Here is a 19,205-nt window from a genome sequence, read left to right on the forward strand (position 1 = left end):
GCTTCTCAGTGTTCTGTAAGTTTCAATCAGATTCCCACCATCCTTCTAAACACCACTGAATATAGCCCTAGAGTCATCAACCGTTCCTTATATGACATCCTTTGGATCATTCTTGTAAACCTCTTCTGGACCCCCTCCAATGCCAACACATCCTTCCTTAGATACAAGGATCAAAACTGTTCACAATATTCTAATGGCAATCTGACCAGAGCCTAATACAGTCTCAGCAAAACATCTCTGCTCTTGTATTCTAGCCCTCTCGAAATGAATGCTAACATTGCGTTTGCCTTCCTAACTGCCAGCTGGACCTCCATGTTAACCTAAAGAGAATCTTGATCTAGGACTGGCAAGTACTTCTGATTTCTGAAGCCTTTCCCTGTTTAGAAAATAGTCTACACCTCGATTCCTCCTACTGGGGGCGTGGTAGGAAGGGGACTGAGAGATAAATAGGAGGTGGCTGGTGGGCTGGTGGGAAGGTGATAGGTGGATACAAGTAGAAGGCAACTGTGATAGGTCAGTGAGAAAATCCCAAAGTGATTTTTTTTATTTCAAAAATATACTTTATTCATACAATAATTTGATGGTCTGTACAGTTGGTCATGCCATACATACGTAAACATTTGCATACAGAGATCAGAATTTATCATTTGTATATACAGGTCTGTATGTTTATCAATCCTATGTCCATATATTTAGCTGAGGCGTCAGCAGAGCCCAAAAGGCTGCGTGGGCCCCCTGTTCTTCTTAGGCAGGCAGACGTTACGTGGTGGTCTTCCCCCACCACGCCTTGCCGGCAGCTGCCCCAAGCTCCAGCGCGTCCCTCAACACGTAGTCCTGAACCTTGGAATGTGCCAGTCTGCAGCACTCAGTCGGGAAAAATGCCAAAGAGATGCCTCTCCCTCTCGGTCACCCTCTGCTGGATGCTGTTCCTGCTGCTGATCATGGGGGCTGTTGCCGATGATCCACTCTTCAGTGCAGGTAACTGCTTCCAGGCTGTAATGTATGCGCTGAAGTGATGCCTCTCTTTCTCGGTCACCCTCGCTAGTGGTAAGACATCGGGTCTTATAAACCGAAGATCACGGGACCCACCAATCTATCACAATAACCGTCCACTTGCATCCAGCCCTCGTTCCCACCTACCCTACCCCCCAACCCCACTGCCAACCCCAATTTATCTCTCAGCCCCTTTGCCCCTCCACATCCCTGATGAAGGGCTCATGCCCGAAACGTTGACCCCCCTGCTCCTCGGATACTGCCTGACCTGCTATGCTTTTCCAGCACCGCGTTCTCAACCATGATAGTTTGTAGTCTGTTATTCAATAGCTAGGGTTTATCACGAGGAACTCATTAGTGACTTCTCATCATTCCCATTCCTTGATCCAAAGGATAGATTGTACTCCAGATGTCCTTCAGCAATATTGCACTAAAGCAATAATTCCTCCATATTTTCACTCTGAATTCTAACAATGGTTAAGCGTGATGATGTAGTGATCCCAAATTTGAAGGGATGGCAGCCAATGCCTATTCGTGTGTGTTACTGATAAAATTGACCATTCTATTTGCCTAATCTAGATCCAGATGAGGTGTTTGTTAATCTCAGTGCTTTGAACCTTCCTGCTGCTGTAGTGTTTTAAGATATTGCTAAGCAGTACAATACTGTACATATTATTAGTGAACAATTTCTGTTCACAAGTGTTTCATCTTAATTATTGACTGTTGTTTTGTAACCTGCTCCATTAAAGTCAGACTTACGCAAAAGAAATAGAAGCAAATTTATTAGAAGTATTCAGCTATCAAGCAAAACCTGCGGGGACAAACAGAGTTAATGTTTCAGAACACACGCCTCTAATCAGAGCTGCACAAGAAGATTGTTTATGAAATGCAGTTACATTATAAATTGAAGGTCCTCAATAAATCTGCATATGTGGCCTGGATGATAATACTAGAACTCTCAGTACAAAGAGACCTTGAAGCATGTAGACTATAACTATATATATGGGTGTTTTTTTTTCCACAGGCAAGCTTTGGTCTATTTAATTTGAATTAAATTCTATTCCCCAATGTTGTAAATTTCTATTAATGTGTACATTTCAAAGTAAAACTGTGAGTACAAGGGAATACTTTCAAAATTCTTAAGAATTCTTACACTTTAATTGGGGAATTCTCTTAGTTAAATCAGAAATTTGAATGCACGCCCAGCCAGGAAACCATGGCACACAGTTCACACTATTTTAGCCAATCAAGTGGATTATATTTACTTCTCCACTTCCAAGATCCATCCCAAATTCAGTGTATTTCTGTTTAGAATTATTAATTTAAATTAATCACTTTAACATTATATAGAGCTATAACATAACACTGACTGTTATTAAATATTGAAATAAATATAAACAGACATAATTAGGTGTTAACTAATTCAGAAAACTTTTAAAAATTTCAAGGTATCTTTGATTTTACTATAAGCTTTTTTCTAATACAACCAATAGGGTAGGAGCAAATTATTGTAGATACTGGAATCTGTACTGAAAACAAAAAATGCCGAAGATTACTGCAGGTCAGGCAACGTCCATGGAGAGAGAACAAGCTAACGTTTCGAGTCTAGATGACCGTTCATCAGAGCTGACGTAGAATGTGGAGGGGACAGCATTTATGAAATAGTAGAGGTGGCAGGGTAGGGTGCTGGGGGAGGAATGATGTTGTTAGTTCAGATTAAGTGATCGGAATGTGAGAATGGCAGAACGATGTTGTGTCCAATGATCAACAACCTTCTGGATTTAATATTTAGTTCAACACCTTCAAATTGTGAACCCACTCCCATTCCTTCCCTTTCTTTTGCTTTAGTTGTTACATTCTCTGTCACCGTGTCCTCCTCCTCCTCGTGCCCCCCCACCCCAGTGGGACTGTCTGTTATTTCCTGTCTGGCAGTTAGACACACCGTTGTTCTCCCACGAGCAAGCACTCCAAAAGCTTGTGATTTCAAATAAACCTGTTAGACCATAACTTGGTGTCGTGTGACTTCTGACTTCATTAAGATAATCCAAGGTCTTAGCTGGGTATTGGGTCTGTAGTATCCTTCTAGTGCTGCACACTTGTGGTGAAGTGAAGGTCTAACATGAAGCTTTAGAAAAAGGAATTTTAATTCCAAATGTTGTACCTATTATCATAGTGCTAACCAGTAAAATTCAGATAATATGGCCATGGTCGAGAGCTTACTCTCAAATGCTGCTCTCTGTAAAACGAGTACGTTTATTTTAAGCAACCTGTTCTTTGATATTATTACTCACTTCTGGAGGAGGTGGGACTTGAACCAGCCCTCCTGGATCAGAGGTAGGGCCGTTACTAAAACTCATATATATTTATATTGGAACATCTGCCTATTAAATGTTGTTTCTGAAATAGCATTTCAATTCAATAACTTTCCAGTATTCGGTACAGATATCTCTGTGTTCTAATAGTGTCTGCAAATGTGAAAGCATTGTTTGTTGGTTGGAAATATGTAGAGTATCATCATTCTCAGAACATAATAATTAGAGGTGGCTATACCTAATTACAAAATATTCCTGTAGTAATTGGAGTAGCTTGTACAAATATGACAACTGAAAGATATGTATATAAAATCAAATTGTTAATTAGTCAAAGAATATGGAGTCATGGCTAACTTTGTAGGTCTTTTACATAGTGTGAATAAAGACCTCCTTGCTTATAGTTTGCCAGCTGTCGTGTCTTTGTTGGTAATAATGAAAATGTTAACCTTCTAATTTGTTTTAGGACATCTCATCTTAAGTTAGCTTAATTAACTTTCTTTTGATGGAATGCCTAGAAGTCTCCAATAATACCTTAATGATTTACAATTTCGAGATGGATCTATGGCATTGGTGTGATAATTAACATGTCATTTCCAAACCATTTACAATTTTAAATTGCACTTATGATTTCTTTCATCAAAGGCACAGGATATAATACCAGAAAAGTATAATTTTTTTCTGTATATTGCAAATTAAGAAAAGATTATGATCTGAAATTTTATAAATGATGTGTAGCATGTGTAAAACATGTACTGAACTCAGCGATGCTAATTATGAATTTTGTGCTATTTTGTATTTGTGGATTTATACTTCACTTAGATGTGAAGTGAGAGAGAAACCTGCTGTGTACTCAGTCATGATGACATTATGTCTATACAACATTTATAATTTGTTCCAAAAACATGTGGGTTATATCTGCATGTTATGTTAAATATTCACCATGAAAACATCAATTACTACAATATTTATAAGGAAAACCATTTCTCAGGCAATGGCTATGAATTGCACTTTATTTTTGGTTATATAAATATTAAAAATTGTTACATTTCATATGCAAGAGCCAGGGAACAATTGGACAAAGTGGGTTCAAATCCAGTTCAGATTAATGAAATGGAAGTTTTTCTTTATATCTGTTGTTTATAAGAGCTATGTGTGAAATAATTTCAGGCAGTCACAAGCAAGTGCCTAATAGGTTTAATTTCACAGCAATGAATAGCCCTAATTTGTCACCTAAATCATCCGCGCAAATGAAATAATTCATAGTAAGAGTACTTTTATAAAGCTAGGTTTAAGGTATGTTGTTGGAAGAAAGCTGAGAAAACTTCACATTATTTTGTCTTTCCTACACTTATGTTATGACATCTGGCTTTTAGTTGGATATTTTTGTTCTGTTCAACATCAAAGATCACTTCCATAAACAAGGTGCCTTAGGAAAAAAGTGTTTGACTTAAAATGCACAAAAACCGGTGATGTAGCATTTCTGGAATTGAATGAAATGTGACAATGTGCTGAATCTATCAAAAGCCCTCATAATCTGTTAGACTTTGAAAAGCAGTCTAGCAAATATTTCTTCAGACCCTGGCTTAAGATATAAATGCATAGATGGGAAACATTGACTATTACAGTTTATCAGGTGGGTATGGATAACTTAATGGAATTGGAAAACAGCAGATGCAATTTATTGTATGACTCAATTTCATACGGAGGGTGGTACGTGTATAGAATGAACTGCCAGAGGAAGTGGTGGAGGCTGGTACAATTGCAACATTTAAGAGACATTTGGATGGGTATATGAATAGGAAGAGTTTGGAGGGATATGGGCCAGGTGCTGGCAAGTGGGACTAGGTTGGGTTGGGATATCTGGTCAGCATGGACAGGTTGGACCAAAGAGGACCTGGAGTACACATTCAATGGAAAGATGGATGAACCGTAAGATGATGGTATAATAACGTATTATTCTTTAAGAGTTGAAAGAATGGAGGTATATCAAGCCATAATGTCCAATACTATTTAGTGTTTTGTGAATGGGAACACTGTAGTTGATGGGGTTTAGCCCTCCAGTGACAAATCTGTGTCATCTCGCCAAGGGACATGCCTCCCGAAGAATTAAGTCATCAGTGCAATGAAAGTCTCACCCCTGAGACCTGCTGGGCAGTCAGTGCCACTGAGAGTCATGACTGATGCCAGTAATACTCTCCGAGAACTTCACCAGGGATCCTCACTAGATCCCAGGCAAACCTAGATGGCTTAAGGTTATCAGAGCTATGAGGTGGGGTTTCCAAGTTGAGGACACAAGTAGCTGTTGGTGGACATCTCCCTGTCTGCTGCCAGGTTCTTGATCAGACGCTCAGTACCTTTGAAAGGACAAAACCCAATCACCCTACCTTCAGAACGCACAAGAGATGCACACGAGTTTGGAAGAATCTCTCAGCAGTAGGGTTAGCTATATTTAGCTTCAGGTGGCTCAGCAATGAAGCCAATTAACCTCTATGTGCAGATTTGGTTTCTTTATCTAAGAAAGGATGTTCTGGCTACGGAAGGAGTGCAATGAAAATTTACCAGACTGATTCCTGGGATGGCGGAACTGATGTATGAAGAGGGGCTGGATCGGTTAGGACTTTCTTCATTGGAATTTTGAAGACTTTGGTGGGGGGGGGGGGGGTGGAAGTCCCTTAGAAACTTATAAAATTGTAACAGGGAAAATGCGGGCAAGGTGTTCCCAATGACCAGGAAGTCCAGAACCAGGGGTCACAATCTTAGGATACATGGGTGGTTTATGTAGGACTGAGATGAGATGTTTCTTCACCCAGAAAGTGGGGAGTCTGTGGAATTCTCTGCCAAATAAAGTGGTTGAGGCCAAAACACTGAATGTTTGCAAGAAATTATATGGATGTGCGGTGATGGACAAGGTAAAAAATCAAACACCAGGTTATAGACCATGGGTTTGTTTGAAAATATTAGCTTTCAGAGCATTACTCCTTCATCAGGTGCTAGCAGTGATGAATTGGGTGTTCAGCCGTGATCACACAATGGTGGAGCAGGTTTGAAGAGGCAAATAGCCCACTCCAATTCCTTTTCTCTATGTTTCAATGTAACCAGCAAGTGGGTTCCCCCGTCAGCCCTTTCCCAGTGCTAAATGTGGCTGTGTTTTGCTGCCAGTGGGAATGGGTTGCATGGTCTTCTCTATTAATATCCATTTGCACCCTTCACCTTGCCCACTCTGGGAATCTGCATTCAATTTCGTCCAAAGTGTATGAATAAAAGTTACTACATTTATAAAAGGCAACAGGTATAGTATTGTCAGCTCCACTAGAGAAAGCCACATAGAATGTGCAACTTCAATGATATTCGAGTGGAGAAACTATGGCTACAAAAGGAGACTGAAACTACTTTCAGTAAAATTGTGAAGGCTAAGAGAGATTTAATAGAGGCTATTTAAAACAGTTATGGATTTGATGGTGTTATGAGAGAAATCTTTCTGTCAGTGACAGTTGGTCGTCATTAAAAATAAGGGGAGAAATTACTCAACAAAGTTAAAAATCACACAACACCAGGTTATAGTCCAACAGGTTTATTTGGAAACACTAGCTTTCAGAACACCGTTCCTTCACCAGGTGGTATATTACTCAAAAAAAGTTATTTAAAATGTAAAGATTGTTCACAAGAAGTAATTAGAACTGAGATTGTAGCACCTTTTCAGAAAAAAAAGGGTAAATCGAAGGCAATAGTCAAGGGGAAATTGTAGAGTGCAGACGTGTTGAGCCAAGTGTCTTCCACCTTCTCACAAAGTAACATGGTTCTCAAGCAAGTAAGCAAGAGCAACAAAACATTCCTCTTTAAATATGATTGCACTAAAATTCAACATGAAATTGGACCTGGTCTAAGCTTCCCTTACAAGAATTTTAAATGACATTTTGGCAAACACATCAGTTCTCAACTGACTTATTGATGAGTTAAGTAGAAACCTGGTCAGCTGGGTTAATGATGTAAGACAAATCCTTTGAAGTTCAAACAGCAACAGAGGAAATCAAGCTTGAAAGAATAAATAAAGCTGCCAATTGTACTGACTCTTAAGAACACAGACTTCTGCAGTGTAAATAACCATTACTCCTAATCCATTTATCATCTTGCTACAAAACCTATTTGTCTTAACTGCTTATCTGAACAAAAACAAACAGACAAAAACAAAGATTAATGTAAGCAGACAAACCTTTGTGACTCCTCTAACATAATGGATGCTAAACTTGATGGTAACTGTTTTTCCCTTCAAAAAGGGTGCCTGCATTAAATGCCACAAAGTCAAAAGTCACATTACACCAGGTTATAGTCCAACAGGTTTGTTTAAAATCACAAGCTTTCAGAGCACTGCTCCTGTGTCACCTGAGAAAGGCCTGATGTGCAGGTGCGGCGTTGGACAGGGATGGCAAGGTAAACCTGATAAAGGAGGGGCACTCCGAAAGGTTGTGATATTAAATTGATCTGCTGGATTATCACCTGGTGTCGTGTGACTTCTGACTTTGTCCACCCAAGTCTAATACCGGCATCTGTACATGATGGCTATTGTATAGCACATTTCATGCTGTCAAAGTGTTCCAACTGTCACAAAAATGGATGGCATCAAGATGCAGGCAAACATGCTAACAAGTGTTCATGCAGTCATATTCCTCAAACCTCAATGATTAAATTACCACCTAATTTGTTTTGTGGTTTTAGCTGAGGGATTCATGTTGGCCAGAATGTCAGGAGAACTCCATTACTTCTCTTCCATTAATGATTTTACAATGCTTTGACCAAGGTGCTGAGGGACAACTTTGGCTAGAACAAAAAGTGTATACATATATGGATGTCAGCATGTGTGTGCACACACCTGCAAATGCACATGAATATGTACAGACAAACCCACACAGATACACATCCCTAAACTTGGGCCAAGGGCTGGAAAATGGGAGGAGAACAGTTTGCTGGTTGTTTTTAACTGGCATGAATAAAATGAGCTGACGGGATTTTTTTTGTGCTGCAGATCACTATGACTTGCACTAATACACACAAGCTCATTCCATACACACACACAAACAATCTCTCAACTTTTTTTGTAATTCAAGGATGCAAACATAATCATTTTAGTACGCAATTTATTCATGTCAGATCAAAGTTGGTTACTTCACATGTTTAAATGATGACATTCATTAGTTGCAAAAACAGCTATGAATTAACAGGTGTGCAGATGGTATATTACTGGAGAACACAATGTGTAAAATAGTGTTGAATATATTTGTGTAACTTCTAAAGTGGAATATTATACCAAATATTTATCGGTTCAATTTTAATCCACTCACTTCTCTTTGATGTAGAATTAAAAGCAGCGAGTGTCTTTGTCCAAATTTTTAAAAATTAGTAGAAACCTTGGATCTTTGCACAGTAAAAACCCCATTTTTCAGGAGAGTTCAGTTTAAGCAGTTGTTTTATTTCTGATATTTTACCTTTACATTTGCTACAGGGAGACAGCCTTTTCTCTTTGTGAATTTCTGTATTTCAATCTTAAAGCAAATTATTTCTTAATTGATTTCACCAGCATTCAAAAATTACCAATAGACCTTTTTGAAAACAAAGTATATATGGAAAAATAGATAATAAACAGAGTAAAATGTAAAAGATTATTTTCACTTTTGGTACTGTCGTGGACATATAGTAGGTATTCCCAAGAACACTAGCTAATACAGTGGGGAAGAAAGTACACTTAATGGTTGCTAGTCTGTGCTGCTGAGATGTAGCATACTGAAAATGATCATTGGCTGTATAAGCTTAATTTTGGGCCCATTGTGTTACTGTATTGAAATATAGTCAGGACTATATGCAATATTATTTATGGGTTGCTGAAAAACATTTTTTTGAAGATTTTCATATTCTCTTCAGGGCAATTTACAAGAAGTACTGAAGTAAAGGGAAATGAAATTTATACTCTGAGAGGAGAGTGGTGATTGTTTTGCAAATGGGCTCCAAATGATAGAGATGTGATGCTCTAGTTGTGTATTTCCAAATGAGTAACAATATTTTTGTTTTCACATGTTTTTAAGGATGCAAAGTTTGTGGAGGAACGTCGTAAACAACTCCAGGAGTATCTACGGAGCATAATGAACAAAATTATACAAACACTTCCAGAGTTTACATCCAATCCTAAAAAAGAGACCCTTATGCAGCTGCTGCCATTTTGTGTGTAAGTATGTATTTTTGTTTTAACAGAACACATATGTGCCTTATTTTCAGAATATGCAATGAAGGGCTGAGTTTCTTTGGAATACATATTCCATTTTCACCAGTTCCCTCTATGTTTCTATTTCATTCATGGAATGGTGTGATTTTTATTCCGTTTAATGTTTATTCACGCAATTTGTATCTTTCTGCCAGTTTTCTGAAACCAATTAAAGGAGTTCAGCCACAATGCTCATTTGGATTTCACTGTAGTCCCAAAGGACCCTAGGGCTGCTCTCTCATTAGCGAGAGAATGGTGGTTTAACCTGACGGTCACCACATCTCAGGAGGGAGACCAGGCTGAGAAAGCAGGGTTTCATGGTCACTGTGAGCATTAAGCCCATGCTGTTGGCATTATTCTGCATCGCAAACCAGCCATCCAGCCAACTGAGCTCACCTGCTATACAAAGTACATGTCTTTTCCTATTTTCCTCACCTGCAAGGATACAAAGCCTCTTCTCATTTATTAGGATGTTTGAACATAAATCTCAAAAATGAAGATACTTTTTGCTAGTAGTATCTGTTCCTACGGTTGTCCCAGTTTGCTAAATGAATTGTACAAGTTATTTTAAAGTAATAAATAACATTTGAAGTACTTGACAACTGTACTAAACTGGTGATGGTAATGAATGCTTAAATTTTTTTTTAGAGAAATTCAAGGCTTAAGAGGTGACTAAAGCATAAGGTGGAAATAAATCTGCTGAAGCATTCCTGATCATCTTTAATAAATCATAAATGGGTTGAGGAATTACGTTTTAGCAATGAACTCATGTCCACAGTCTCAACCTTTCAGGTTAAGTGCTGCACTCTTAGCCCTACTGAGGTTGTATTTCTGCTATAAAATCCAATATTTGACTGTTTCAATGGAAGCAGTTCATCCATAATTTTGTTTACACTGGCATGTCAACAAATAATCGTTGTACAGGTAGCCCCCACTATCCATAAGTAGAGCGTTCCCAGGAAACCTTTTGTAAGCTGGAAATAGCATAAAGCGTAGGTGCATGATTTATATGGGAAAGAGTATTGCCGTTTTTGTAAAAGTGAAAATTCTCTTTGATTTGCAAAAAATAGGTACTAATGTGGGTTTCTTGTGCAAGCTAAATTACATAAAGCGAATGTTCGAAAAGCGGGGGATATCTATATGTGAATTGCCAATATTTAAAAATCTGCATGTATGCTTGGTTCATGTGTTGTATTTTACATTGCAATCATTTAAACTACCAAGCTCTTATGAAAATATTTTTCTCATTTTATTTTGTTCTTGTTACTGAAATACATTATTGGTTCACAAAACTAATTGACACTTTATGTTGAGACCTAGTATTTTTTAGTAATATTGATTGATCATTCCATAATTGTGAACATGATTTACTGGAGTTGAGTCCTTTATTATTCAAATTATTTTATTTAACTTCTTTGAATAATTTTAACTAAATTGGATGGTTATTTGGAGGGTTCAAATTTAATAGAATGCTGCTTATTGGTTTGCTTTTGGCTTTGCATTGGTTGTTTAGTGTAAATCATACATTTACCTTATCTTCATTGTGTAAAGATTCATATTCACAATACATCAAAAGTTTAACCATTGCAATCATATAAACTATACTCCAGTACAGACAAGAATCTTTACCATAGTAACTTCAAAACAATTCACTGAAGTATGTAATGAGGAGCCCTGAAAAGTCTTATTATTTAAATATTGTACTGACTGCAATTGAAAAAATGGGTTTGGTTTTTGTTAGGAAGCAGTTATTAGTGAAAACCAAACTTGCAGCTGTGATATTTATCATAACAAAGGCTACGGGCAAGATTTGCACTGCTAAAACGAAATGTCTGGACTCATCAGTGTCAGGTTGGCTCAGTCCTAGTATTTGTGTTTATCTTATGGTCAGAAGGTCATGGAATTGAGCCCCATTTGAGGAAGTGAATGCTTAATCCAGCAGAGAGCTGACAGATTGCTGCATTGTTGGAGTTACCTGCCTTTCGAATAAAACACAATGTTCTGCCTGTGGGCAAGATAGATTCCATGGCAGTATTTGGAGAAGACAGGAAGAGTTCTTTTCTTATGCTTGTCCAGCAGCCAAGATCACCAAAATAAATTAACCAGTCTTTACCTTGAGTGACTTTCCATAATAATTGGTTGTCACATTTGACTTCATTGCAAAACAAGTTCTTCTTTAAAACCATACTTGTGGACTTCATGAGAATATAAAGGCATTATGTATATTTGGTATCTTTCTTCTTCCTTTATTACAGAGAGCTTTAGATTCTCATATGATTCAGAAGTATAAAATCACAGGACTGCACAATTTTCAGTCTTTTCGAAGGAGCCTTTTGTAATCCTCTTTGTTAGAGAAAATGAATCCTGGTCCTTTAATAATGCACACCCTCCTCATTCCTGGAGAAGGGCTTATGCCCGAAATGTTGATTCTCCTGCTCCTTGGATGCTGCCTGACCTGCTGTGCTTTTCCAGCAACACATTTTTCAGCTTAAACCACGTCCCCAGCTGGGGTTCTGGATAACTAGTTCAGTGACATTATCACGATGTCACTGCCTCCCCTAATAATATCAGGTTGTTTTCTGAATATACTTCTCAATACCCTTCTCAATGATATTCTGTAAGAGTGTTCCTCATTAATGATTTTTTTTAAAAGCAAGAACCCTGTTTATTCAGAAAGATCTCTGTTTATCTCAAGAGGGTTGGAATGTAAAAGCACCGTTGTGCTACTGAGACTTTATAAAGCTCTGGTTAGGCCCCATTTGGAGTACTGTGTCCAATTTTGAGCCCCGCACCTCAGGAAGGACATACTGGCACCGGAGCGTGTCCAGCGGAGATTCACACGGATGATCCCTGGAATGGTAGGTCTAACATACAATGATCGGCTGAGGATCCTGGGATTGTATTCATTAGAGTTTAGAAGATTGAGGAGAGATCTAATAGAAACTTACAAGATAATGCATGGCTTAGAATGGGTGGACGCTGGGAAATTGTTTCCGTCAGGCGGGTTACTAGAACTGGTGGGCACAACCTTAGAATTAGAGGGGGTCAATTTAGAACAGAAATGAGGAGACATTTCTTCAGCCAGAGAGTGGTGGGCCTGTGGAATTCATTGCCACGGAGCACAGTAGAGGCTGGGATGTTAAATGGCTTCAAGGCAGAGACTGATAAATTATTAATCTCACAAGGAATTAAGGGATACAGGGATAATGTGGGTAAGTGGCATTGAAATGCCCATCAGCCATGATTGAATAGCGGAGTGGATTAGATGGGCTGAATGGCCTTACTTCCACTCTATTTCTTATGGTCTTATTTTCTTATTATTTTAACATAGTCATTATAATCTTGACACTCTGGTATGATATTTAGAAAGATGAGATAGGTTGATGGCAAATTAAATTTAATATAAATCATGATAAACTGAACTTCAGTATATTAATTTCACAGCATATAATTGATTTGTAATTTATTATAGTTTATCATTTTTCCTCCAGAATTATCTGTTTTCGGTCATAAAGAAGTCCCCAGTGGATTTAGAACAACGTTATCACATGCATCATCTCATTAGAGATGTTTTAATACTCTGTACATTCTCTGGATCAATATTAATCACTAATCAATGTTAGGATTTACTATGCAATTATAATGAAATCTTTGCAAAGAATAGCAAATGCTACAGAGATGTTGCTAGTCTAAGAATGTTGTATGTATTATTTAGGGACTGGGTTCACTAGATTTAAAAACAAACCCTTAAATTAAATAAGTTTGGTTAATTTTAAGGAAAACAGTTAGGAATTGGTTAGTTCTTTTGACTCGTTGACCAGTACCTGTTTCAGGATAATGGCCTCAGTGAGAGTTGGCTTCTTGTTCTGACTTAGACTGAAAGCCTACCTTCTTGTCCTGGTAATGGCAAAGAACTGCTGACATTAGGCCAGTGACCTGCCTTCATGCAGGGCACATGTACCATAACATGGAAAAATAAGCAATTACGTAATTGGCACAGCCAGGGCTCATACGTCCTATCGGATGTGCCAGTGTTGTCAAAAAATGAATATTTAACCAGTAAGAGTTGAGGAAGATCTTTGTTTACACTGTGTTAATCAAATGTTATTACAGAGGTCATTTATAGGCCTGAGCAGGTTTGGTTTTCTTCACACACATGATAGAAAGTGGAAATAATCAAACCTTTGGATTATTTTACAACAAAGTAGACCAGAGTTATGCAGGCAACTTTGATATGTAAGTTAGTTGTGGCTCAGTGATTTGCAAACTTCCTTTGAGTCAAAAGGCTGTGTGTTCCAGTCCAGTCAGAAGGCTGTGTTCCAGTCCAGTCAGAAGGCTGTGTGTTCCAGTCCAGTCAGAAGGCTGTGTTCCTGTCCAGTCAGAAGGCTGTGTGTTCCAGTCCAGTCAGAAGGTTGTGTGTTCCAGTCCAGTCAGAAGGCTGTGTTCCAATCCAATCAGAAGGCTGTGTGTTCCAGTCCAGTCAGAAGGCTGTGTTCCAGTCCAGTCAGAAGGCTGTGTTCCAATCCAGTCAGAAGGCTATGTTCCAGTCCAGTCAGAAGGCTGTGTTCCAATCCAGTCAGAAGGCTATGTTCCAGTCCAGTCAGAAGGCTGTGTGTTCCAGTCCAGTCAGAAGGTTATGTTCCTGTCCAGTCAGAAGGCTGTGTGTTCCAGTCCAGTCAGAAGGCTGTGTTCCAGTCCAGTCAGGTGTTTTAAGTGTTAAACTAGATTCTGTCAGGGCAGCACGGTGAAATGCAGCACTACGCTGTCAAAAGTGTTGTCTTTCGGATAAGAAATGCTTTGGACTGAAACTCTTGTCTGCCCTCTCAGGTGAACGTAAAGTAGCCAGCCCATGGCACTATTCAAATAAAAACAGTCTTGTTCCCCCTTGTGTCCTGCACAATAATTTATCCTAAAACAGACTACTTGATCATCGACAATTTGATCATGTCAATCACAGTTGTTTACATTTTAGCTCTGGCAGCATCTGTGGAGAGAAAACAAGAGCGAATGTTTTTGAGTCCAGTTATCCTTCTTCAGAACTGAGTTTCTCCAGCACTTCCTGTTTTTGTTTGAGATATCCAGCATCCACAATTGTTTATTTTATATTATCCATACATGACAAGTCTACTATTTTACAGTAAATAGTTTTGCAACATTCTGAGGTTCCACATTCTAGGATTTACTGTGCAATTATAATGAAATATTTGCAAAGAATAGTAAATACTACAGAGATATTGTCAGTCTAAGAGCTAAAAATGTGGTATGGATTATTTAGGGACTGGATTCACTCGAGTTAAAAACAAATCCATTAAGTTAAATAATTTGGGGTAATTTTAAGTAAAGCAGTTAAGAATCAGTTTGCTCTTTTGACTAATTAACCACTGCCTGATTCAAAATAATGCCCTCAGTTTAATAATACTAGCAGTTTTCGGGGCTACTGCTTTATGGACCTGCACCTTGTCTATAAGGCTACAGCTACCAGGCACCAGAAAAGGCATCATCATTGAATTTACTGTCACATTCATCCCCATTGAATATTTGTTTACTGCAATGAAGCAAGGTAACTTGTATTCGTACATACAATGCACATGGACTTTGCTCTCTGAATTCTGACTACTAATTGGATGATAAACCAAACAACTAATTGCTTCTTTTCAGTTACGAGCAACATTTAGACCATGCCATTAGCTATCTCAACGTTTTCTTTAAATTTTAAAGAAGAACTTGCCTACCATTAAAATTTGTATTTTTTGTGTAGACAGAATGTGGTCATCTCCGTTTTTGACGTTAGGAAGTTGTGAGGAGATGCAGTGAGGCGATGGAGGAGGTGGTATTGTAGTGGTATTAGCACTGGATTGTTAATCTAGATAGTGCTCAGGGGACATGGGAAGATGATAAAATTTGAATTCAATCAAAATCAGCAATTAAGAGTCTTATGATGACCATGAAACCATTGCCGATTGTCACAAAAACCTGTCTGGCTCACTAATGTCCTTTAGGAAAAGAAATTCCAATCTTACCTGCTCTGGCCGACATGTAAGTCTTGACCCATTGCAATGTGGTTGACTCCTAAACTGCCCTCTGGGATGGGCAGTAAATGCTGACCTAGCCAGCAACACCCTCATTTTGTGAATTTTGTTTTAAAAGGTACAAACCAGAGAACTGAGGTTTCAGGATGACAAACATATGAAAAAGAAACTGGGTGGATTGAAGGTGGGAGGTGTTGCCTCTGGCGATTTAAATGCTTTCATGACAGAATGCAGGGTTTGAACCTTAATTCTGAGTTGACTACTGTACCAGGATCTCGCGTTCAGTCCAATTCAATGACCCAAATTAATGATAGAGTTGGTGCCAAATGAATAAATTTCTAATGAGAGCCAAAATGGATGTCCTTGATGTTCAACTGGAGGAAGGTTTGACTCATGCATTATTTGATTTTGGTCTAGAATTCTGACAGCATGGAGTGATTGTGGGATTGAGAGAAATAAAAACCCAATAGAGCTGTGTACCATCAACAGATTATCTGAGCTCCCAAGGAACAATATATAGAGAATGAAGCTTAAACTAGACCTTCTTTCTGTGCAGTTACAGCTGTGGTTATATTTTCCATTGCATGTCACAGATGTCTTAAGTCCCACATTGATTCTTCATCAGTTGAGTTATTTTGCTGCTTCAGGTCAGGACAATGTGAAACACGATGTCAAATTAAATCTAAACTGTTTCAAATCTTCTTAAGTCACGTATGGCATTGGACATTTAAATATTCTGACCTGACTAATGAACATTCAAAATTGTTACTGAGGTTGTATTATGAGGTAGATTATGTTAACAATAATCCCATATGTGAATGGGGATCATTAAATTATCCATTTGTACTCAGAAGGAGTTATCACAGGCATGCTGTAGACATGATCAGCTGAATGATCTCCTACACTTAACAATTCTGTGATTATGCTTTGATTCATATATAGGAAATATTTAAAGGAAAACAAAGCTAGCACAAGCAATGAGCACAGGATAATTAAAACTTTGGATAGTGGTTAGGTCTGAAAAAGATTATAGATGAGCAACATTTTGAAATTAATGGTTTAAATAGGAGATGATTCATGATTGAAGTGCTATTAACATGAAATGATAGAGCAACGCATAGCGACAGTAATTGAAAATGCCCAGAAGAGAGTATGTGAATAGTTGAGGTGTCCCATTCAGTTGGGGTTGAGGTGGAAGCATGGTTTCGCAACCAAAAAGAGCTAACAGATTTGAAGTGAATCAAACAACTTGTAAGATACCCAAGTAAGCTGAAAGCAAAAATGCAGACTGTTCCTCTACCATGGTGTTCCAACTGAATGCCTTTTCCCCACTGCACTATGCACTTCTCGTCCCATCTCCACTGACTAACATGCAGAGACCCATCAGGCATCACTGTGTCCTTTACCTTAAGGAAGCTGGGTGGATAAAGTAATGATCCAAAATTATTAAAGCTATACTTAAAACTAGATGCAGAATTCCAAAATGTTTAACAGAAAGATGATGTGTTATTCCTTCAGCTTTGTTGAGATTGACTGAAATAATATGGAAAGTCAAAAAACAGAAATCCCAAGTGGAATGGTCATTGAATTTGCAAGTAAGAGAGTTCAGTGTCACTGTGGCTTTGAAGCAAAAGCATTCTGTGCCCTGCTGCTGACTGACCTGAGCATTTCTATCATTTCCTGTATTAGGATACAGGATGTAGGAATAAAAGTAGGTTATTTGACCCATCAAACCTGTTCTGCCATTCAACGAGATAATGGCTGATCTTCAACTTAAAAACTTCATTATCCCCGCGTCACTTGATATCTAGAAATCTATCAATTTGTACCTTGAATATGCTCAACAAAGATTCACCGCCCTCTGAGTGAAGACATTCTTCCTCAACCTTGCATCAAAGGACAATCCTACTATCCCAAAGATCAGATTAGTTTCAGATTTCTGCAGGATCCTGTGTTTTTTTCATATCAAATATTTCATTGGGGCTTGCAGTCATGTAATGTGTTGTTTATAGTCCAATACTGAAGGAAATCTGCACTATTAAATATTATATCAAGGCCTTAGGTACTGTTAAGTTGTGGGAAGGTGACTCCAAGCAACCAGTTGCCTGCATTCAGTTTTCCCACTGCTCTTACAGCATTGACAGTTTGCTCCCAGTCTCCTCTGTTTCATGTTGAGCTTCAATGGAAAACAGGAGGAATAGTGATTTGTCTTTTGGCTGGATATCTTCCAGCTTTCTGGATCTAAAATTGAGCACAAGCCAGGCCATAACTTTGTGTCCCTATTTATTTGGACAGCAGCTGTTGATTATCAACAATCACAGAGAATGCTGGAGAAACCTAGCAGGTCTGGAAGCATCGTGGAGAGAGAAACAAAGTTAATATTTTGAGTCCAGACTTCATGTTAAGAACAGCTCTTCAGTTTGTTCAGAATGCTGAGCTTTTCTAGCGTTCTATTTGTTTCAAATTTACAGCATATGTAGTATTTTAGTTTAGCTGCTGATCATAATTCTGCTCTTCCCATTTACTCTCTCAACCAATCTTTAGTTTCTCCATTTCCCTAACCTTATAACATGAACCCTTTTATAATTTAATCTCCTGCCTTCTACTTTTGATTATAGACTTTCTATCCTCCCCCCAGGTCAATGACCTGAAACATTAACTCTTGCTCTCTGACCCAGATGCTGCCTGATTTGCTGAGTATTTCCAGCATTTCAGGTCTTGCACATTGAACAACTCATCGTCCACAAAATAATTTTGTGCCATGTCAGTAGAAGCATTGAACCTTTTTTGGTGCAGTGAATATGGATGTGCTGTGATGATCATTGTGTTTAATGAGACTGCATTGTTTAAGCACAAAGTTAAAAATCACACAACACCGGGTTATAGTCCAACAGGTTTAATTGGAAGCACTAGCTTTTGGAGTGCCGCTCTTTCATCAGGTGGTTTGAGCACAGTGCATTATGAATTTTGGTGCATTTTGAGATTTTTCTCCTCCTCTTCTATATATTCGGTTGTTTTACGAAGAAATTTAAGTAATTATTAAAACTATAAGTTAGACACATTGGCAAATAACTTTAAAAGAATGTTGTAGGTGTTTAACATCTTAAAAAACACTTTTTTTGTCACATTTTCCCAAACTTGACAATATCTGTATTTTGTTCTAACTGGGGAGTTTGTACAATGGAGAGCTGAGATGCAGAGGCCCAGGTTAGGAATCAAGGAATGCTCCAGGAATAAAAATGAGCACATTGCCTCTAGGAGCACATGTTGCACACAAATATTTTTGAAATAATTTTCCTATCACCTAATATTATACATCAGCTAGGTGTGAGCCCTTCTGCTTTCCAAGCACTCTCTCACCTACTCTAGATCTTCACCAGTTGCTCCAGAATGTGAGGTGGAAGGTTGTTGAGGCTCAGTCAAAGGCTTACACATTTCTGAATGTTGAGCTGAAGGACCCCTGGCTGAAGAGAGCCCAGCTGTAGAATTGAGCAGCTTGGCAGCTGGTCATAGCACTCTAGACCAGCTGGCTTTCCAGCACCAACTTGGCATTGGCAGAGGAGGGGGTGGCAAGTGTCTGGCCATAGAATGCTCAGAAGAGGTGACAACATATTCCCTTTC

General features: G+C 38.5%; 1 protein-coding gene across 2 annotated transcripts in view; it reads left to right on the forward strand.

The window, feature by feature from the left end:
• The window catches only part of snx29 (sorting nexin 29), a 508,092-nt gene that overhangs the window by 462,463 nt on the left and 26,424 nt on the right, over positions 1–19,205 (forward strand). For both annotated transcript variants that reach the window (XM_060840443.1, XM_060840444.1), the window contains one exon: positions 9,380–9,519. In XM_060840443.1, the coding sequence (XP_060696426.1) occupies positions 9,380–9,519 (140 nt within the window). The remainder of the gene's footprint in view (positions 1–9,379; positions 9,520–19,205) is intronic.

Source organism: Hemiscyllium ocellatum, chromosome 20 (genome assembly GCF_020745735.1).
Source record: "Hemiscyllium ocellatum isolate sHemOce1 chromosome 20, sHemOce1.pat.X.cur, whole genome shotgun sequence".
Lineage (NCBI taxonomy): Eukaryota > Metazoa > Chordata > Chondrichthyes > Orectolobiformes > Hemiscylliidae > Hemiscyllium > Hemiscyllium ocellatum.